General features: G+C 52.3%; 1 protein-coding gene across 4 annotated transcripts; it reads left to right on the plus strand.

Annotated features, from left to right (window-relative positions):
• The first annotated feature begins 253 nt into the window (after positions 1-253).
• PPP1R13L (protein phosphatase 1 regulatory subunit 13 like) lies at positions 254-21,524 on the plus strand. 4 transcript variants are annotated; one of them, XM_058196058.1, is made up of 14 exons: positions 269-403; positions 4,988-5,111; positions 6,808-6,920; positions 8,744-8,874; positions 9,382-9,922; positions 10,850-10,948; positions 11,311-11,405; positions 11,528-11,921; positions 12,149-12,663; positions 13,213-13,350; positions 13,831-13,964; positions 14,090-14,256; positions 14,477-14,676; positions 15,407-16,641. In XM_058196058.1, exons 3-14 carry the CDS (start codon positions 6,866-6,868, stop codon positions 15,473-15,475), a joined length of 2,538 nt encoding a protein of 845 aa, XP_058052041.1. In that variant the 5' UTR covers positions 269-403; positions 4,988-5,111; positions 6,808-6,865; the 3' UTR covers positions 15,476-16,641. The 4 variants fall into 4 exon arrangements, with proteins under 4 accessions (XP_058052042.1, XP_058052043.1, XP_058052040.1 ...); XM_058196059.1 differs by lacking the exons at positions 4,988-5,111; positions 15,407-16,641 and adding an exon at positions 19,127-21,524 and having other exon boundaries at positions 254-403; XM_058196060.1 differs by lacking the exon at positions 4,988-5,111 and having other exon boundaries at positions 255-403; positions 14,861-16,641.
• The last annotated feature ends 859 nt before the right edge of the window (positions 21,525-22,383 follow it).

Below are 22,383 nucleotides of genomic sequence, written 5' to 3' on the forward strand. Positions count from 1 at the left end.
TGTAGTGCGGCGCCATCCCCGCTCCAGGTGCGCGCTCCGCTTCGCCCCGCGCGCCCATCCCGAGCCGGTCTCCCCATCGGGTCCCGTCCGAGGCCGCGGCGGTCCCCGACCCATCGCCCAGGGGAAAGCCGGGACGGTTCCCGCAGAGCGGCTTCCGAGCGCCACCCCTGCCGGGCGGCGGCTCACCTGGCCGGCCGGGCGGGCTCTGCGGCGGGAGGCGGTGCGGACTGCAGCTCCCAAGGTGCAGCGCGCCCACCTGCGGGCGGGGCGGGGCTCTCCGGCGGCGGCGGAGGGCAGAAGCGCGGCGGCGAGTCCAGCGGAGCCCGAGCGAGCGCCCAGCGGGAGGCAGAGGAGCGGCGGAGGGTCCCGGCAAGCGCGGCCGCAGCTCAGCTCCCCGCCGCAGGTCGGTGGCGGCGGGCGGGGGGGGGGACGGGTGCTGGGGACCGCCGTTGTCCGTCCGAGGAGCCCGCGGAGGGTGGGGTGCCCGAGCCCATGGCAGCCGCCGACTGAGCGGCCCTGTCGCGGGAGCCCGGCTGGAGGCTCTGCGCCCGCCATCCGCTGTTCCGGGCCGGCCGAATGAAGAGCGGCCGCCCCTTTGGCCCGTTGGGCTCTGCGCTCCCTTCCCGGCGAAGAAGAGGCGAGGGAAGCCCGGTCGAAGCCTCTGAGCGGCTCCGGGGAGAGCTGGGTGTTCCGGGGCGGGTCTCCCCCGAGGGAAGGGCGGAGGGGTGGTCGTGGCCTTTCCGGGGAAGCCAGGATTCCGGCACCTGGCAAAGCCCCTCCCGCCCTCCAGATGTGCCCTGCCTGGCGGAGAGTTCTGGGAGTTGGCATCCTTCCCAGTGGAGGAGGCCGGTTTGGAAGTCAGAGCAGAGAAGGGGTCGCCGAGGATCCTTCTCTTGCAGCAGGACCTTGGGCTGAGAGCCAGAAGGTCACCCTCTCCACTGATCGCCCAGCCGGCAGCGCCCAGGCTAAACTGGGGCTGGGGTGGCACTTGTCCCCCGCCCCTTGCAGGTGGCTCCAGACCCCACGTGGATCTCCTGCTGGAAGAAACTAGGTGGGGAGGGCCTCCCCCCCCCAAGTTTCTAGGGAGCTGGATCCCACACAGGCCCTTGCCTCCATCTCTGCTTCTGAGGGGGGCCCTGACTCTAGCAGGGTTAGGGTTAGGGTAATCAACTAAAAGATCTTCCCTTCTTGCTGATCCCCAGTATTCAGAGATACGCTGCTCCTGATCAGGGAGGTTCCGCTGCTCTCCTGGCCAGGGGCTGCTGCTGGGTCGCCCCTCCACAGCTGGCTCAGTCTTTCCAGCTCTCTAGGAGCCTTTGGGGTGTGGACACCCCTGATCATCTGTCAAAGGGGGGGAATAGCTTGAAAGGGGATGAGTGAGCCAGTCAGCGAGAATGCAGTTCTGCTAAACCTGCCCTGCTTTATCGGATGACCTTTTCAGGCTAACCATCAACACGTCAGCCTGCAGCTATTCCAGGCTCTTTGTGTGGCATGCTCCCAGACCCAGACTCGGCTGTTTGTCTGTCTGCCTGCCTGTCCCCGGGTGGGAAGTCTTTGGGGTGGAGCAGGTTCCTTCCTCAGGCTCACAGCCACACAAGGTGCCTGGCTGCTTCCTGCGTTGGTGGCCGCTGGCTGTGACAATTAGCATTCCGGGCACATTCTGGGCAAGCTGCTAGTCGGACTGCTGTTGGGGAAAAGTCCCTGACCCAGGCCCTGAGTGCCCCTGCTGATGCCCTGGGCCAGTGCATTCTTGGTCTCCCAAAATCTCAAGCTCCGGTGGTCCTCTTTTGCTCTTTCAGGCAGAACCTACTGAGATCAGGTGTATGTTACCTGTAGCTCCCTGGATATTCCTGAACTGCAGATCCCAGGCCATTGGTCCTGTGTGTTGGGGCTGGAACATCTGGAGGGCTACACATCCCTGGCACTGTTGGGCTCCTGCAGCAATCTTCTGTGCCAGCCATTGAGCCAAAGAGCTGCCCAGATAGAATGAAATGAAACCTATTAACCTTTTGGATAAAATGAATCCTGTGGTGGGTTTGCTCTGTTCCGGTGCAATTATAATGCGGAGAAAACCAACACCAAGTGCAGAGATGTGGCTATTTATTTATTGCTGTTTACCTCCTGCTTTGTAATAAACATGTCGTCAGTGGCTTACAGGGGTGATTAATGCTGACCAGCTAAGAGAGGACTCCAGATTCTGCTTCAAATCCTAAGCAGTAGCGCCAGCCCCGATGGAGCAGAACTGTTTGCCCCTTTAGAATAAATAAAGTCTCCATCTGAGACTTCAAGATGAACTTTGGAAATCGAGCCAAAGAGCCATTTAACATTTTAAAAATGGATTTAAGTGTAACAACTCTGTAGGATTGCTCACAAATGCTGGGCACTTCGAACTGACGTTCTTGGGTTGTTTCTTGGTCCGGGAGAAAAAAGAAAGGAAGATATTGTATTAATGAGTAAAGTCAATAATGGATTAGGGAAAAATGTGGTTGGGTAGCTTAATAGGTGGCTTTTGTCTTCCCTGTAAAATATGATAAATGAGAAATTGCTGTTGCAACGTTACACAGTGCTTCCCACTCAGAGTAAACCGGGTTGAGATTTCGGCTGCTCTGTTGTTTCGTCAAGTTGTTGCCTTCCAGATGAGCTGTGTTGCCCTTTCCTCCCAACTGGAGCCTCTTTGGGCTGGTGGGGGATACTAATAGAATAGAATAGAATTTTATTGGCCAAGTGTGATTGGACACACAAGGAATTTGTCTTGGTGCATATGCTCTCAGTGTAATCTAATTCAACCTCAGCCGCTTTAAGATGGGGGCACTTCAACTCCTAGAATTCCTCAGCCAGCGGGCCAGGGAACTCTGGGAGTTGAAGTCCACCTGTCTTAAAGTGACTGATGTTGAGAAACACCCGTTTAACCAGTTGTGCTGGGCCTGGTTGGGAAAAACTGGGATGAGCCCTGTAACCATCCGTGCACATGCAGAGAGAACCATTTTTTTCCTTAGTCGGTTTGAGAAGTCAGGATTAAAAGGGATTCGTTTTAGCTTCTTCCAGGCTGGAGCAACTTAAGATCATTTAAGATCACTTGGCAACTGGCATGTATTTACAACGGTTGCCGTGTTCCAGGGTCACGTAATGCCCTTTTGCGTCCTTCTGACAATCAAAGTAAATGGGGGAACCAGATTCACTTAACCGTGTGACTAACTTAACAATGGCAGTTATTTGGTGGATTATTCAAAATGTACTGAAGAAGAAGATAAAGTTCCTGCCACAATTTTTCCTTTTGGGAATTATAACAGATTGTACAGGGATTGAGACTAAATTGATTCTGAATTTAATAACAGCAGCAAGACTGTTGATTGGACAATACTGGAAGAAAGAAGAGGTACCTACAATAGAAGAATGGATACTGAAAGTCATTAATTTGGCTGAGATGGCTAAAATCTCAGCTTTTTTAAAAGACAATACGCAGGAAAGATATTTAATTGAATGGAAAAAATGGATTGATTATCTACAAAACAGATATCAGATTAAGAAATATCAGATTGCCTTTGAATAATTAGAAAGTTATTTTATGTAATGGGGAGGGGGTTGGGAGATGAAAAGCTTTGGATGTGGTTATTTGGATTGGAAGGGAAAATTTTATTCTATGTTTGGTTTATGTATAACAATACCTTGTGATTGACCCGGGAAGCCGGGGAGGGAGGGGGAAGGGGTTTTGGGGAGGGAGGGGGGAAAAAAGGGGGAAAAATTTTTTGTTTTTTAAAACTCTTTCAATAAAAAAAACAATGGCAGTTATTCACTTAACGACTGTGGTAGGAAAGGTTATAAAGTGGGGCAAAACTCACTTAACAGTTGTCTTGGTTAGCAGCAGAAATTCTGGGCTCAACTGCGGTTGTAAGTTGAGGACTACCTGCATGGAGTTTCCTGCTCACAGCCTTTTGTGCCTCCTCCTGGGCAGAAGTGCATAGACTGGCTGGGCCAACTCCCGTCATCGGCCCAAGTGCATGTGGCCCCACCCTGCTGCAAGACTCTGGCAGGACCCCACAGCGTTTGAATTGAAGGCAGAGATTTTTGTTTTTAATCTGTATCCTCTGTATCCTTCCTTTATGATTTTTACAAATAACTCAAGGCAGCAAATACAGCCAGGATACCTTCCTCCTCCTCCTATTTTCCCCACAACAACAACCCTGCAAGGTGGGTTAGGCTGAGCGAGAGTAACTGGTCCAAAGTGGCTTTCATGGCTAAGGCAGGACTTGAACTCATGGCCTCCTGCTTTCTAGCCTGGTGCCCTAACCTCTAGACTTGAAGTGGCTGCAGATGCTGAGATAGGTGCTCCTTATTGGTTCCAGAAACCAGATGAACTCTGCTCACGCTCAGAAATTCCTTCTTGTTTACTCTTTCTGCAGCTCTGTTCTCCAGACCAAGACCTCCAGACTGGCAAGATTCTTACAATAAAAGCAGAGTTAGTCGTCAGGGTTTTGGTTTCCTGCCTGGACTAGCTCAAATATCTGACATCAGCCTTTGCAAGCCTGGGAGCATTCCCCCCTCCCCGCCTCTGCTTCCCAGAGAATTAGGGGAGGGGGTCCCTTCTGAGTCCCACCCCTTCTTTGGATTCGGATTTCTCTTTATCTTTCCTTGGTCGACTTCTCCCCAAGGTTATTCTCACAGGGCTGGAAAAATGCCTGCTCAGCTACTGGTTGTTTAAAATGCATTTTTGGGGGGAGGGGGGTTGTTTTACATTGCAGCCCTTTATTGAAAGTTTTGAGCAGGGCTGTCCATCTTTGGCAACTTTAAGACCTGTGGACTGCCAGGAGAACTGGCTGGGGGATTCTGGGAGTTGAAGTCCACAGGTCTTAAAGTTGACACAGACACTTCTGGCTTAGAAATTCCTCTTCTGTTGTTGAGAGTAAAAAGTGGAAAAGAGTCTCCTGGCTTACAACTGAATATGGCACCTTAAAGTGAACTCAAAGCTTTGGGGATCCCTCTTTTTCAGCCGCAGCCCCCCTTCAAAATGAGAGCGGAGTACCTCTGAGCATGAGCCGAAAGCTTTTGCCTTCCCGCTTGGTGATCCTGGGCTTGAGATCATTCACCGGGATAATTGTTCTAGGTCTGCCAAGGTGAACATTTGGGGAGCTGCAGCTGGGCGCACGGGGGGCTCCACCTGGCCCCATAGCCTCGTGCGCTGCATCCCCACTGGGGATCTGGGCCCTTTAGAGAGTGCGTATTTTTGGCAAGGGCAAAGGGTTGGCGCCTGCCCCGCAGGGCTGGGTTGAGGCTGGCATGTCTGGGTTGGCAGGGTGACGCCCTCTGTGCCTTGCGAGGGCAGATTGCATCCTGCATGCAAATCAGGGTAAATATTTTTAGTCTTTGCTTTCGTTTCCAAGGGGGTAATTGGCAGCTTGACCAGTGAGTGACCTGGCCTTGAATGCACTTACCTGGTCATTTCACTTGTGAAATCGGGCCGTTGCAAGAATTCCATGGGGTGAAGTCACTGGGGAGTCGAGCTTGATGCCGGATGACTTACAATCCATCCATCTTAATTCCTTAACAACAATGTGGGGTTTGTTTGCTTCCCGATGTCTGGTTTTGCTTCCCAGCCTTGTCGGGAGACATGGGATCCTGGGTGGTCTCCCATCCGATGCCTAAACAATTTTTCTCAGCTCAGGCAACTCAAAGCAGCTCGGAGCTTCCAGGGGCACCTTAAAATAGTTTATTTGTGGCTAGAAGGAAGCGGCTTCCTTCCTTCAGACATTTCCTGAAAAGCAGCTCTGTCTATGGAGGTTTATAGGGGTCTTTGGGGGCGGGGCTAAGGAGACCCAAGGCCTCCCCCCCCCCCCGTGAGCGGGAGGGGGGGAGGATGCAGTCCTGCTTTATTCTTTCCCTGAGTTGGAAAGAAACTTGAGTTGAGAAAGACAGACGTGGGAAGCTTGCTTAAGGATTGTAGGAGGCAAATTCCCTTGCAACAGTGACTCCGTCTTGGGAATGCAGAGGTATTGAGGAGGGACGGAAACCACCTTTTCTAGCAACAGGACGTCCTTGCAGGCTCAGGACTGGGAGAAGGCAGGGATAGGGTGAGGATAAATACCCCCCCCCCGGGAAGCCTCCAGCTGTGGGTCAAGCAGGGGTAGAGGGCGATGGGTGGCAAAAGGGGCTCTGCTGGGCTCCCTGGATGGAGGAATGAAAGTCAGAGGCATTTTTCTCCTTGCGTAATTGGATTCCTGGTGTCGTTTTTTTTCAAAGTTAGCTCTAAAAAGGCCGCTTTGACCACTGACCGAAGTAACAAGGGAGTTCACCAGATCTCCTGCCTTTTTGCTTGTCATGACTTTGGCCCCTTCCTGAGGACTAGAACCCTGTGCCAGCCTGAAGCTAAGGCCCCAGAACCATCCTGGAAGCCAGCAAGAGGCTTGTTTTGAGGAGCTATTTACTTCCCAGCTAGTCTGGCACCTGGCCCAAGAAGAGGCCACACGGGTGGGGCAATCCTGGGGCTTTTTAGCTTTTGGCCTCACCCACCCACCCACCCTCTGAAACTCGGATGGGCTCCCCGGGAGCTTTGTGATGGCGCAGCCCTTCCAAGTCCTGCCAACCTTGCCCAAAAGGCTGGATTCAGAGCTCGGCTTGCTTCTCGGCCCCTCTGGAAAAGCTGCACTGGTGCCAACTTGCAAGCAGGAGACAGGGAAGGCTGATTCCTTGGCAGCTGCAGAGCTGTCCTGGGCATGTCACGGGTGCCAGGAATAGGCATGGAGGTGCCACCCTGGGGCAGGGCAGCAAAAGAACTGGTTGGATGCCATTTACGGAGATGCTTCCTCTTCCCAGGTCACTGAGACCCTCGGAGTGCTGCTAGCTGCTGGTGTGGAAGCCCAAGTCGCTCGCCATGGCCAGTCAAGACCTTGCCAGCACTCAGGAGCTCCTGGATCTCACCTTCCAATGTGAGTTGAGGGGAGGCAGAAGAACAGGCGTGGGCTGAGAGAGAGAGAGAATTGGAAGGGGCCACACTGGGCAGCTCTGCTTGGACCCCCCCTCCCTCAACCACCTTTCTTCTTCCAAGAAAGCCAAGTTGGATCTCCACGTGGAAGGCCTCTCCAAGCCCAATTTCGACAGCAGCAGGTTTCCTAAATCATCTATAATTAGCCTTTGTCAACCTTGGTGACTTTAAGATGGTGGATTTCAACTCCCAGAATTCCCCAGCTGGCTAGGTTGAGACTCATGATCCCTACCTTCTAGAGCAGAAGCCCCTCGGTCCCCACACTGAGGCGGGGCTGCACTTTTGCTTCCTTCCAGGCCCACCTGGGTGACCTCTTTGTGCCTGAGATGGCCACTAGGAGCGTGGGACCCTGGACAGCAATAGCCCTTCCCAGTGCTTTCCAGCCCTCTCTAAGCAGTTTACAGAATGACCCCAGAATACAGAATTGGGGGCAATTCCCTGTATAGGGAGCCTCTTGCCCCCAACAATCTGGGTCCTCATTTTACTCACCTCAGAAGGATGGAAGGCTGAGTCATCCTTGAACCGGTCAGGATTGAACTCCTGGCAGTGGGCAGAGTCAGCCTGAAATGCCGCACTCTTAATTACGGCGCCGGCAGGGTTCAGTGGTCAGAATGCAATAGTTGAACCTAAACTTCTTTGCATTCCTCTCTGATTGGGGAGGGGGCTGTGGAACGATGGGCAAGCACCATCTGTAAGAAGAAGAGAAGAAACAGCTCAGTTTGAGTTTGCAGCTGCAGTCTGGAATGTGAACGAAACAGCTTGTATGTTTGTACGGAGCCTGTATTTTGTACATGCAGATATATGAGTGATGGTTATAACTGTTGGTTAAATGGCCCCTTGTTGCTCTGAGTGTCTCTGAGGCTGATGGTCGCATCCCCAGAGGGTCCCCCTGCCCCCTTCCAGAGGGGCCCTGATTCCCATTGTTTGGCTGTGCCTACTGGGGATAAGGGGGATTGTAGTCCAGCTTCTTGGCTGGAAACCCTTACCCCAAGCTGTGTAGATTCCCATGGACGGCGTCTGCCTCTTCTACAGGTTTATCTTGGTAAAAGAGGGGCGGAAGCTGGAGTTGGCAGAGAGCAGGTGTCCCTGCATTCAGTGGAGACGTGATGGGGTTAGAAAGTAGCCAACCGGCTCATGTCCAGTAATTTAAATGTAAATATAGTACAGTACTATAGTACAAATATAGGCAGATATGCAGGGTATTTACACCTGATTAGCTTGCTGCTTTAAAGTGCAAACACAGTTAAGAAGCCTGGGATGCTTCCTCAGAAGCAAGGACCCCTGAAGAGTCCAGCTGTTGCACCAGGCCACTGGCTTCCCCCCTGTCCATTTTCTTACAGTGGTCAAGGAGATGCCCCCTTCTTGAGAAAACCCAAGGTGAACAGTTTCACCCCCGCCCCATCACCTGTCATCTCATTTCCTTGCTCCTGCCATTCTGCTAGCTGGGAAATTCTGGGAGTTGAAGCCCACAAGTCCTGGACACCCCTGAGCTGGAGGAATCCCTTCCAGGGCCCCTTTGGGCTGGAGAAAGCGGGGGCTGCTCGTCTTAATTTCGAGAGGCAGAAAAGGACCCCCTTGTGGGAGCATCTTGCTAAGGACAGGGCCTTGGGCTAACCTCCCAACTCCCGCTTCTTGCCTTGGACTTTGATTCCCATCATCCTGTACTGGCCAAGGATAATGGGTGTTGAGGTCCACCATGCTCAGAGGTTGTTCCTAAAGTTCTCGGGGGGGGGGCTGCCCCTCCTCACCTGCTGTTCTTCCCCATAGCCCTGGCTTGCAAGCACATGGACCTCAAGCAGCTGGAGCTGGACACGGCTGCAGCCAAAGTGGACGAGCTCTCCAAGCAGCTGGAGTCGCTCTGGACGGACCATCCTGGGCCAGCCGCCCTGCCATCCCTGGTGAGGCAGAGAAGGCGAGGCCAGGGCTACCCTGGGATTCTGTGGGGCAGGGCGGGGCCTGCCGGGCTGCTCAAGGGGGTTCCAGGTTAAGCAGTTCCAGGTTAACACTGGAACTGAGGTCCTGGGAGGCGAACTGGGGATGTTCTTCATGGGAAACTGCAGCTCTGCCACTCGGCATCCCCGGCCACCTGCATCCTCCGGTGCCAAGCAGTTTGGGGGGAGGAGCCAAGCCCTTCTCTGGAGGGTGGCCAGGATGCTCCCTGGATCTACTCCAGAGGTTCTGGGGCAGAGAAGTTGGAAACCAAGCCCCCCCGGGGGTGTCCCATGCCCTCCTTCGAATAAACAGACGTGTCCTTTCACGTTGGAAAATGGTGATTTGGGGATTGGGCCCTCCCTAGCGCAGGGAGACGGCAGCGATCCTTGGCAAAGCCCCCACGTCAGGCGGAGGCTGCCTTTCCTCTGCCTGGAAGGAAAGACAGCTGATTCTCACCCCACTTTGCTTGGCAGATGGCCGACAGGTACAGCTCCATCTCTTCCCCGGACCTGCTGAAGATGGATGCTCGGGCTGCCTCTCCCCTGCACCTGCGGAAGAGCCCCACCTGGGACCTCGCGGAGCCCAGCGGCCCTCCCAGCTTGTCCCCCTACAGCTCCTCGCCCAGCCAACTTCTGGCCCCCAAGCCCACCCTGGGCCGCTCCTCCTCCCCACGGCCTTCCTTCTTCCTGCAGTCGGATGTGGACTGGAGCCCCACAGCCCCCTCCAGGCCCAAAGTCATGGCCGTCCCTTATGAGGGCCTATCTGGCCCCGGGGCCCATGGCGGGTCCCCTCGCTCCCTCCGACCTGCCGGCCTTCCTGAGCGTCAATTTGACTACCGGCCCTTTGCTGCCACCGGTGGGTGGGGAGGCCGTGCTGGTTCTCCGCGGCTGCCTGGAGAAAGCTCCATGTCCCAGGCCTTCTTCCCAGAGCGAGGACCCTCTCCGCGCCCCCCTCTCCCGCCCCCATACGAGAATCACAGCCTGTATCCTTCAGCGCCAGGCTCCTGGGCACAAGGTAAGTGCCTGCCAGACCTGTTTGGCCCTTTGATTGTTTTGGTGCCCTGCAGCTGCACAGCGCCTGGATTGCAACCCGGGTTCCGTCTCTCCCAAGTGTTGCTTAAGAGGCTAATTATGACTACATTCAGGGCACAGAGAGTGGGGTGTGTCGGCTGAAGGGGGTTGGAATGTGCTCTCCCAAGGAACCCGAGCTTCGAATATCAAGTTTCCAGCTCTTAGGAAGCTGCCGAGACGTGTTTGGGCAAGATTAGATGGATGCTGGGGGCCATCTTGGCTAAGCCAGATTTCTGGTGGGAGGGAGTGGAGAGCCGGTGTTCCTTTTATGTCCCATTCACTTCTTTGTGCTGCTGAAAAGGGACGGAGTAGCAAAGAGAAACAAGAGGAGAAGAAATCCAAGCAAAGTGAAAATCTGCAGAATTTCTGTTGTAGAGTCCAGAACATCCCTGGGTTATAATAGCAAATACGTCTGTCTCCCTTAGCATCGTTTTAACTGCTCCCCCCTCCACACCCACATCTCTGTTTTTAATTTGGCCGTTTCAAAAGATAAAAGTCTTGTAGCAGAATTTGAGAGCTTGTGCAAAACAGCCCTTCCCACCTGGGGATTACTAGTTGGACTGGGTGCACGCCCCCCCCCTTCTAAGCAGCGGGACCTCTTGGTAGCAGGTGCTGGGAGTTCCAGTCCTAGCGCCTGGGGGGCTGTAGGTGCTGGAGCTGCCCTAGAAGAAAAGAGGTGAGCAGAGCTGGCAAGAGTAAAACGAGGACACCTTTTTCTCCAAGAAGCTGTTCAGGCACCCCCCAAAATCTGGGCTCTGCTGCAGTCTGGCCAAAGGCTGGCATGGCTTTTCCCACAGTTGTTCCCCTCATCCAGGACGGAGGCAGCTGGAGAGACCCTTCTGACGCCATCCGGGCTGTTTCTTTTCTGCAGACGACCTGGTGATTCGCAGGAGAACACCGAAAAGCTGGAACGAATCGGATCTGGACGTGGCCTATGAGAAGAAGGCGCCACACGCTGTCGGCTACGAACGTGAGCCTGCCCTGCGGGGGAGGGTGGAATTCCCTGAACAGGCCTGGCATTCACGGGGGGCACATGCCAGAGGGTGGCTGCCCCAACAGAAGGCTCTCCAGTGCCCACTGGCAGATAGATTCTCCCAGAGGATCCTGGATTCCCCCTGGTAGATCCCAGTCCCAGGGGATGTGTGCTTGGGTGCCGGAGGGATCCTGCCGGCAGCCGATGGCTGTGACCTCCTGCTGAGCGAGGGTCCCTCAGAGGCCGTTCCCCATGTCGGTGCCTGTGACTGGGGACAACTGCTGGGCACAGGAGAGACCCCTGGCAGAGGGAGGGGCCAGACAGAGACTCGGCCCCACTGACGATGGTCTTTCCCCCAGGTGTGGATGCGCACGCAAGCCTTCGCCAGAACGCGGCTGGGCTGCCCCTGGCTCCCTGGAAGGAGTCCAGCCTGGATGGGGGCTGGCCAGGCAAGGTCAGTCTCCCTGCCGGAGGCCCTTTGCGGCTTCAGAGACGGAAGCTGGCAGAGAGGAGGAGGAGGAGGGACGGAGGGAGGGTAACAAATGACCGTCTCTCTTGGCTTCCCTCCCCCTTCAGGAGGATCATTATGGGATGAACAGCGCCACCTTGCCCAGGAATTACAAGGTCTCGGCCCTGGCTGGCGAGAGGCGCCCGGACAGCTCCTTCCGCCGCTCCCTGGCTGTCAACCAGGCCGGCACCCTGCCTCGCAACTGGCAGCCCATCTCCCGCATCCCCATCCCCCCGCCTGCCCCCCAGGGTGGCAGCCTCCCCAGGCGCCACAAGCCGCTGCCCCTCTCCATGATCTTCCGGCTGCAGAACGCCTTCTGGGAGTCGGGTGCGGCAGGTGGCAAACTGGCCCCGGGGCCGGTGGGGTCGCCATTGGCCCTGCGCTCCTTGCAGAAGCTGCTGCTACAACAGCCGGTCGCTCCAGTGCAGCCCCCCCTCCGGACAGTGCAGCCCGGCAGCGAAGGTGAGTGGTGCTGGAGGGAGGGGGCAGCCAGATTCACTTAACAACTGTGTTACTGCAGTGATTCGCTTAACAACTGTGATAAGAAAGGGTATAAAATGAGGTGTGACTTACTTAACAACTGTCTTGGTTAGCGACGGAAATTTTCTGATCATAAGTCGAGGACTACCCATACACAAATGCTTTTGCTGAAGGCGCCACCTTCCCACTTCCGGTCTTCCCCCCTCTAGGCAATTCCAGCCCCAGGGCCGCAGCCATGCCAGCTGAGCGCAACGTGCCCATTGTCCTGACACCGAGTGAAGCGGAGCCCGAGCTGGAGAGCCTCTTGCCAGGCAGTGAGCCGGCCGAGATGGACAACCTGGCCCGGCCCCTCAGCCCCACCCGGCTGCAGCCGGTCCTCCCACCCGAGGCCCAGAAGGTGCCCGAGTTTGAGGAAGTGGCCCGGGTGCTGGCGGAGATGCCTCGGCCCCTGAAGCGCCGGGGGTCCATGGAGCAGAACCCCAGCCCGGCCCTGCTGCCCCCGCACAAGAAGCAGTACCAGCAGATCATCAGCCGCCTGTTCCACCATCAACCCCGCAAGGAGGAGGCTGCACCCGTGGGGGACCCCCCCTCTCAGCTGGACCTCTCACCCATCACTGAGGCCACGGAGCAGAAGGGGGGCCCGGCCACCCCAACTGCCACCCCTGCCATGACCCCTCCGCCGGCACCAGAGAGTCCGGCCACTCTCTCTCCAATGCCCAGCCCGGTAAGTGGAGAGTTTGACAGCTGTTTTGCCCAGTTCCCTGAGGATGGGAGCCCCCACCTGCCCCCTCTGGAGGAATGACCAGCTGGCAACCACAGCGGAGAGACCCTTTGCAGACCTGGAGGCTGCTCCTCCTTGCTTAGGACTCTGGTGCTCCATAGAGAGGAGGCCGAGAGGGGAATGGCTCCACCTTCTGCTTGTGAACCCCCCAAAAAAATACCTGTCTGGACTGGGGGGGCCTCGACCTGCCCTGGCTGGGCTGTTCTGGTGCCCATCACGGGCTTAGCAAAAGGCTTCCTTTTGACTTGCCCTTTGGCGATTCTGTGCAGCTCCGTGACTCCTCCAGCTCAAAGGGTCCAGGAGCCCCTGGAAGGAGGGCAGCTCATTTGGTTGAGGAGGGGGCATAGGGTGCCCACTTGAGGCCTCTGATCTGGATCGCTCCTTCCTCCTACTGGCTTGGGAAGGGACTCCCAGGGGCTGATAGCAGGAAGCGGGAGTTTGTGTGTGGAGGAGGGTTGGTTAGCCTTAACCGCTCCTTGGGCTGCTCTGCAGGAGAAGCGTTCGGTGCTGCGCAAGGTCTCTTCCCCCCGGAAACGGACAACCAAGAAAGCGCGGCTCAACCCCTTAGTGCTGCTGCTGGACACAGCCCTGACCGGAGAGCTGGAGGTGGTCAAGGAGGCGGTGAAGGAGGTGAGCTGGTGCCTGGCAGCCCCCGGATGGGGCACCTTCCCCTGACTGAATATGCCCTGCGGTGGTTGTTATGGCGTGTGGTTCGTGGTTCTCTTTTTAAGCAAACAGCAGCTGTGCGAGGCAGGTCAGACTCAGAAACTGCGACTCCTGCAGAGAGAATCGAGAGTAATGACCTGGAATAAAAGGGGGTTCATAGAAATGAAGCTCCGTAGCTGGACTGACCGTGGTGCTCTCTGAGCTTGGTGGTTTCCTTGGAGACGTTTCGTTACCAGACTGGATCACATCCTCACTGCAAGCAATCTGCCAAGCTCAGAGCACCGAGAACTCTGCAATAGAGGGAGGGGGCCTAAATGAACTGGGTGGGTGGGTGGGAGGTACAAGCAGATGAGGCTTTGGGGTAAATCTGTCCCACGAGTTGGTGTGGCCATTCTGCAACCCAGTCTGCAGCCTTGGATGGCTCTCTGCCTTTTCCTGCCACAGCTGAATGATCCGAGCCAGCCAAACGACGAGGGCATCACTGCCCTGCACAATGCCATCTGTGGGGCCAACTACAGTATTGTGGACTTCCTGATCAACATTGGGGCCAACGTCAATGCTCCAGACAGCCACGGCTGGTGAGTCCCAGGGGTGGGATGGGGAGCAGGAAGGATGGCAGCCTCTGCGGCGCTTCCCGCCCTGTGTGCCCATTGGCCGGACACAATGCAGGCCTTCCCTGAGCTGGCCGCCTCCTTCCTTCCAGGACCCCCCTGCACTGTGCAGCTTCTTGCAATGACACTGCCATCTGCATTGCTCTGGTGAAGCACGGGGCTGCCGTCTTTGCCACCACCTTCAGCGATGGGAGCCTGGCCATCGAGAAGTGTGACCCATATCGAGAAGGCTACAACGAGTGCTTCAGCTACCTGGCAGGTGAGGGGGAGGAAGGCCGGCTGGCTGGGAACCCCGGAAGGCAGGAAAGTCCTGGCAGCCCTTCGATTCTGCTTAGTGGCACTGAGCAGGTCCCACTTGGCGAGCGCCCTCATTTCTCAGGTGGCACAAACTGGCGGCACAGACGTTTCTGGGGCACTGAAGCCTGGGGGCTGACTGCTTTCTCATTGTTTGCCATGGGCGGGGGTCTCTCTTGCCGTAGATGTGGAGCAGAACATGGGGCTGATGAATAATGGGGTGGTCTACGCCCTGTGGGACTACAGTGCTGAGTTTAGCGACGAGCTCTCCTTCCGTGAGGGCGAACCGGTCACTGTGCTGCGACGGGATGGCCAGGAGGAGCTGGACTGGTGGTGGGCCTCTCTCTATGGCCAGGAGGGCTACGTGCCCAAAAATTACTTTGGGGTGAGTTTTGAGGACCGGAAAGTTTGCCCCGGGGGAGCCCAGGCCAGAGGCAGCCCAGGACCTGAGGCCAGAGCAGCCGGGCTGTGTGTCTCCTGCTTTCCAGCCACATGGGGCTGCCGGCTTTGTCTTGTTAGCTGCTAAGCCGTGGCCTTTCTTGGTCCTCATGGCCCCCTTCCTTTCCCAGCTGTTCCCCAGAGTGAGGCCCCAGCAACAGAAGACGTAAAGGTCCAGCGAGGCTGTTGGAGGGGGAGCCCGATGGTGGGACTCGCATCCGTGCACGTGGAGAGACCCAGGGGAGGGTCCCTTTCCCTGCTTCTGCTGGCCACCCTCTGCTTTCAGAAGAGTGTAAACGGAGGGACCGTCCATACTGTCCCCCTCCTCCCATCGCTTTTCTTGCTTCTCTACGTGAATCCCCCCCCCCCCAACCTGGAGGAGAGCTTTGGTGTCTTTCATCACAGCCAATGCAGCGATGCGCCCCTTCCCCAAAGGCTGACCAGGGAAATTGGCGCAGGGCATCTGGGGCTTGGCTGCACTGGGGAGCTCGGCTTCCAGTTTTCCTCTACCCCCGTTTTGCTGACTCTCTTCTGGAGCCCCCAGCAGAGTTTGCCTGCGGTGGAAACTCCTGCCTCCCAGACTTGGTCCTTGGGGTCACAGCGGTGCTGCTGCCCCCAACTCACAGTCAGTGGGATTTTAAACATCTTTTCTTTTTACCCTCACCAACACCATGAAGGAAGAAGACAGACGGGGCACCCCCTGGCTCTTTCTGTGTCTTCTTTTTGGGCATCTGGAGAAAGAGTGAACTGCTTCTGTGCAAGGACAGAGTGCAGAAGCGGGGGGGCACAGCCCCTAGGAGCTGAACTAAAAGTCATGGGCTCTGTAGTCTACACTTTGTTTTAAATGGGCTATCCTCAACTCCAGAAGTTCTTTCTCAAAAATTCTCACTGCACTCAAGACACGTACGGCTGACAAGTTCCCCTCATTTTGAAACGAGTTAAAGTGATCCTAAGTTGTCCCTTCTCGGTATAAATCTCAAGTGATGCCAAGGGTGGGGTCTGCTCCCCATGGCTTCTTGATTCAACGTTAAGACGGCAGTGCAGGGGTCCCCTGAATCCAGAGCAGCCAACTCTTCCCTCTCAGAGTAGCATAGCCCCCCGTTTTTACAAATCATGTCTAAAGTTGAACCCCATTGTGGACTTGATTCCCTGAGGTTACAGTTGATGTTCTGCCAGGGCGGAAGGGAATGCCCTCGGCTGCTTAACCTGAGTAACTCAAAGTATCTCACTCCTACTCCGGAGGGAGGAAGGTGGGGAGGTGCCCCCTGCCAGTGGAGGGACCCTGAGTCTGTCTGCCCTGCTGAGAGCCGACAGAGGCCGTGCAGCTGGGCAGCAGCTGGGCTCCTTCTTGCCAGTGCTGCCCACAGGCTGATATTCCAGCTGCAGCAGAGGGACTGTTCATGATGCTGCTGCTCATTGTGCGTACTCTACAGCTGGAATGAGATCACAGGGAAGGAGGGAGGATGCTGACCCCTGCTGTCCAGTGCCACCTTTTGGCCCGCCTGGGCAGAAGCTGCAACTTGCGTGCCAAAGCTTGGTTTCTGTGCCTGCCTCTGCCAAGCCAGCATGGGGTCTCCGTGAGAGTTTCGCCTGGCCAAGGGCCCTTCTTTTCACACTGTGCCTTAATTTGGGCCGGGATGCCAGGGCATGTCCCGATGCTTCTGGGGTACCTTTGGTTGGAGCTAGGGAGGTGATTTTGTGCCTTTAAGGGAATGGGGTCTTTTAGGAATAGCTCCATGCAGGTTGGGGGTCCGTGGCCTGCAGACCCCGCATCTGAAGGCTGTTTCAGATGGGGCTTGGCCAGACCCAGATCCAGGGAGGGGGAGGGGGTCACTGGGGTCCAGGTGGGCCCTTCTTGGGATTGTTGCTAGCCCTGGCTGGAAAATGTAGCATTCCGTAATAAAATGGTCTAACTGGACAAATGTGGTGGCTATTTTCAATGCAGTGGGGGAGGGTATTATCGCCTCTGTGCAAGGAGGAAACATTTGGCTGTGGGGTGGAATGGATGATCTGAGTAAAGACTTCAGAGGTGGCTTCCTTGGACAGCAAAAGTGCCCAACAAGCACAATAGCGCATAAGACCAGTCATGTCACTAGAAAGCAAAATCATGTCTCACTTGCTTTGATCACATCTTGCAGAGGAATTGAATGGAGAAAGCATTTATGTTGGGAAGAGCTAGCAATAGTTTATGCTTCGATTCCCACAAAACTGGAGTTTGAATAAAAAGCACCTTGGAAATTAAAGGGGCAAAACAGAATTACTTTGAAAATGCTAATAAACCAGGTAGATGGTTAGCTTACAAACTGAAAAAAGAGAAAGAAACCTGTAGAATACCACAACTAATGGATAATAAAGGCCAGATTCAATATACAAATGAAGAGAAGAAAAAAATTGTGCAAAACTACTATAGGGAACTATATGAACAAGAGAAAATTGATGAGGGAAATATTATATATCTACAGAAAGCAAATTTACCTCAGATTTCCAAAGATACGGAAATGATGCTGGGAGGAAATATAACAGTGATGGAACTAATGCAAGCACTCAAAAAACAAAAAAGTGGAAAAGCACCGGGCCCAGATGGACTGCCAGTTGAATATTATATGACATTTCAAGATCAGTCGAGTCTCCCACTACTAGAGGTCATGAATGAAGTGATGTTAAAGAAAAAAATACCTGAGACATGGACAGAGCCATATATTACACATATCCCGAAAGAGGACACTGATTTACAAGTTAAAAATTATAGGCCTATATCTCTGTTAAACTCAGACTACAAAATTTTTGCTTTAATATTGGCAGAAAGACTTAAAAGATACTTGAATGATTTTATACACTCTGTTCAAAATGGATTTCTGCCCAAAAGACATATCAAAAACAATATGAGAATAATACTGGATACTTTAGAATATTATGAGGCCCATCCCGAAAAACATCTGGCGCTGATTTTCTTTGATACACAAAAAGCCCTTGACAATGTTAACTGGCGCTTCACAACTGGAACAGATGTTTTTTGGTGGAATGTTTATCAAGGCAATAGAAGCTACATATCATAAGCAATCGGCTAAGGTAATGATAAATGGCGAATTGACTGAATCGATTCAAATTAAAAAAGGAACAAAACAAGGTTGCCTGCTGTCACCGCTGCTGTTTGTGTTAACATTAGAAGTACTAAATAGAAGTATTAGAGAGGAAAGAGAAATAAAAGGTATGAAAATTCAAAAGGAAGAATATAAACTACAAGCTTTTGCTGATGATTTGGTTTTTATTATTGAGGATCCATTAGAATCTATAACTAGTTTGAAAGATAAAATAGGAGAATTGGGGAAAGTTGCAGGCCTGAAAATAAATAAAGATAAAACAAAGATCTTAACAAAAAATATGTTAATGAAGCAAACAATTGAATTAGTAGAACGTTCAGGGATGCAGATTACAAATAGTTAAATATTTGGGGATATATTTGACTGCAAGATGTAGCACGTTGAAAGAGAAAAATTATAGTAAACTCAAACAGCAGATTGTGTCAGATTTGATAAAATGGGAAAATTTGCAATTATTGCTTGGAAGAATATCAACGATTAAGATGAATATACTACCTAGAATTTTGTATCTGTTCCAGACAATTCCAATCAGACTGGGGAAAGGATATTTTGAAGAATTGAATAAAATAATGTTAAAATTATTGCAAGATGTGAGAACAAGAGGGGGTTTTGGGCTACCCAATTGGAAACTGTACTATCAAGCAGCAAACTTAATGTGGATCAAGGAATGGATAACACTATGAAATAATAGAATATTGACTTTGGAAGGCCATGACTTGCTATTGGGATGGCATGTTTTCTTATGGTATGGGCAAGTTAAAACACAAGGATATTTCAGAAGACATTTTGTTAGAGAAGCGTTATTAAACTGGGAGAGGATTAAGAAATGCCATTTTTTAAAAATTCCAATTTGGGTATCATCTATTGAGGCATTCTCATGTTCAATAACATTTAGAAAGGAACAAATTGTTAGATATAATGAATTGTTGAATGAAAAGGGTGAATTAAAAACTAAGCAAGAACTAGAAGTAGAAGGCATAAAAATGAATTGGTTTTCTTACTTGCAAAATACACTCCAGATACGATAAAGATTCCAAAACAGAAGGCTTCTATAATAACTTAACTAGTTTTGATAAGATTTTAACAGGTACTGATGATAACTTAGTTAGGAAATTGTTATGGATATTTATTAGAGGTTAAATTGGAAGAACAACAAGTAAAAGAGACAATGATTGCCTGTGGGAAGAATTTTGGTCATGGGATAGCTCTAGAGATATGGCAGAAATTATGGACATATAATTATAAAATGACAATGTCTACAGCATACAAGGAGAATTTGTATACGATGTTTTACAGGTGGCATTTACCTCCCCCCTCCCCAAGAATCGCCAGAATGTTCAAGGACAAATCTGAAAAATGTTGGAAGTGTCTCCAGATACCTAGATCATGCTATCATATGTGGTGGACATGCGTTGAAGCTAAAAGATATTGGACTAAAATACACACATTGTTGGAGAAAATGATTAAAAAACATATAGAATTTAAGCCAGAAGTTTTTCTGTTGAGGATTATACCTGAAATATATAGTAGAGAATTAAAATATTTGATGGTGAAGAGCAGCTAGGATTGTGTTTGCTAAAAATTGGAAAAATGAGAAACTACCTTTGCAAGATAAAATCATTAGGAAGATAATAGCATGTGCAGAAATGAGTAAATTGACATTTGAAATTAGAGAACAAGAACATAAGCAATATTATAAAATATGGGATTTATTTTATCAATGGTTAGAAAAAAAGATATGTTAGAAAAGAGTTAAAAAAGGTTGTTGTTAAGAGAAGCAACTGAATTAATCCAGAATGGAATGAACAATGTTATTAGATAAAGCACTAATTCTTATTACATCGGTAGATAATCGCCCAGCCGCCTTGTTTAGGGTGACCCGCTCCCTAGTTGAACAGGGAGCTCGGGAGGACCCTTTGCAGGGTCGCGCTGAGGACTTTGGTCAGTATCTGTCCGATAAAATCGCTCAGATCCGGGATGGTCTGGACGCTGATTGGGTGGATCCTTGTGGGATGACAGAGGCTGTTCTTGAGAATGTTATCTGGGGAGAGTTTGATGCTGTGACTCCCGACGACATGGACAGGATACTGAGGAGGCTGAATGCGACCACATGTTTATTGGACCCGTGTCCCTCCTGGTTGGTACTGGCCACACAGGAGGTTACGCGAGGCTGGCTCCTGGGAATTATCAACGCCTCCTTAATGGAGGGCGTCTTTCCTACTGCCTTGAAAGAGGCGGTGGTGAGGCCCCTCCTTAAGAAGCCCTCCCTGGACCCGGCTATTATGGCAAATTATCGTCCTGTCTCCAACCTTAGCTTTGTGGCGAAGGTTGTTAAGAGTGTGGTGGCATGTCAGCTTCCTCGGTACCTGGATGAAACCGTCTATCTGGACCCGTTCCAGTCCGGCTTCAGGCCTGGGTACAGCACGGAGACGACTTTGGTCGCGTTGGTGGATGATCTCTGGAGGTCTCGTGACAGGGGTTGTTCCTCTGTCCTGGTCCTGTTAGATCTCTCAGCGGCTTTTGATACCATCGATCATGGTATCCTGCTGCGGCGGTTGGGGGGTTTGGGAGTGGGGGGCACCGTTTTTCGGTGGTTCTCCTCCTATCTCTCCAATTGATCGCAGACGGTGTTGGCAGGGGGGCAGAGATCGACCATCTAGGCACCTCATTTGTGGGGTGCCACAGGGGTCGGTTCTCTTGCCTCTCCTGTTCAACATCTATATGAAGCCGTTGGGTGAGATTATTCGTGGTTTTGGGGTGGAATACCATCTGTACGCTGATGACACTCAGCTGTACATTTCCACCCCTAACCACCCCAATGAAGCCGTCAACGTGATGTCCCAGTGTCTGGAAGCCGTGCGGGTCTGGATGGGGAAGAACAAGCTTCAGCTCAACCCATCCAAGACAGAGTGGCTGTGGATGCCGGCATCCCGGTACAGCCAGCTTACACCATTGCTGACTGTTGGGGGTGAATCATTGGCCCCCTGGGGGAGGGTTCGTAACTTAGGCGGCCGTCGCCAGGGGAGCTTTTTATCAGGTCCACCTGATTCGCCAGTTGCGTCCCTTTCTCGACCGGGATTCCCTTCGCACGGTCACTCATGCCCTTGTCACTTCCCGCCTGGACTACTGCAATGCTCTCTACGTGGGGCTCCCCTTGAAGAGCACCAGGAGGCTCCAACTGGTCCAGAATGCGGCTGCGTGGGTAATAGAAGGGGCACCGCGATGCTCCCATATAACACCGCTCCTGCGCAGCCTGCACTGGTTGCCGGTGGTCTTCCGGGTGCAATTCAAGGTACTGGTTATCACCTTTAAAGCGCTCCATGGCACAGGACTGGGTTACCTTCGGGACCGCCTACTGCCATCTATAGCCTCCCATTGACCTGTGCGCTCCCATAGGGAGGGCCTCCTCAGGGTGCCGTCAGTCAAACAATGTTGACTGGCGGCCCCCAGGGGGAGGGCCTTTTCTGTGGGGGCTCCAGCCTTATGGAATGAGTTACCTCCTGGGCTGCGTCAACTCCCTGACCTCCGGTCTTTTAAACCCGAGCTCAAGACTTTTCTATTCCACCGTGCGGGGCTAGCTTGAGGGAATTTTAAGATGGGTTTTAGGATTGTTTATTTTAGTGCTAATTTTAAATTTGGCCTGTTTATAATTAGTTTTTAATATGTTTTTATATTAAAAACATTATTTTATGTATTTATGTACTAGTTGTTTTTATTTGGCTGTTCACCACTCTGAGTCCTTCGGGAGAAGGGTGGTATAAAAACCTAAATAAATAAATAAATAAATAAATAATTTGGGGAAATTAACATGAAATGAGAGCATGAAATGTTATAACCATTGTTTAATTAAAAATTGACTGAGTAAGAGATTTGGATAATGTAAGATTAGATGAACGAAAGAGATGTTTATTTTGAAATTGCACAAGAGATATGCAAACACCCCACGGACACACTGTAATTGGATTGAAGAGGCATTTATGTTTGTTTGTTGTAAAAAATAAAAAAAATTATATAAAAAGCACCTTGGAGATGGTGACACATGGCTCTCAGTCACAAAACAAAATCTCAGTTTGGTTTAGTGCATGTGCATACAGCACAAGAGGTTACCCAAAACCTGATGGAGTAGAGCTGCTTGCTTCCAATTTGAAAAAGCCAGACTGACATTAGGCAAATTCTATTACGATTTGTGGCTTTGATTCAAAATGGCCCAGCACCAATCATGCTGGGCTTCTCTGTTTGAAAGGAACAGGGTGCCAAAAATCCTGTCTGTAACAGCCCCTCACACACACATTACAGCAGCCTCGCCCCTTGCATCTCCCTGCTTTCCCTTGCAAAGAGCAAAATGCCCCCACCAGAATGTGAACAGGACCTGCTGGACCATAAAGAGGGGTCTCAATGGGGTAACTAACTTCTTAAGCTGGCTTGTCAGTTTGGGATTCAATGCCAGAAGCGTGGGTCAATTACACGTTGCTTCAGTTAGCCAAAGTTTACAGCCACTAGAGTCTTGCTTCCTCCTTGGATCATTTCTATAGGAAACCTCCGGTTAAGGAACT

Source organism: Ahaetulla prasina, chromosome 10, assembly GCF_028640845.1.
Source record: "Ahaetulla prasina isolate Xishuangbanna chromosome 10, ASM2864084v1, whole genome shotgun sequence".
Classification (NCBI taxonomy): Eukaryota; Metazoa; Chordata; class Lepidosauria; order Squamata; family Colubridae; genus Ahaetulla; species Ahaetulla prasina.

Bases quoted from the DNA above. Each gene is read 5' to 3' on its own strand.
- PPP1R13L (XM_058196057.1), top strand. From the start codon at position 6,866: ATGGCCAGTCAAGACCTTGCCAGCACTCAGGAGCTCCTGGATCTCACC. The intron at 11,406-11,527 runs GTCAGTCTCCCT...CTCCCCCTTCAG, and splicing joins ATGGGGGCTGGCCAGGCAAG to GAGGATCATTATGGGATGAA. The intron at 12,664-13,212 runs GTAAGTGGAGAG...GCTGCTCTGCAG, and splicing joins TCTCTCCAATGCCCAGCCCG to GAGAAGCGTTCGGTGCTGCG.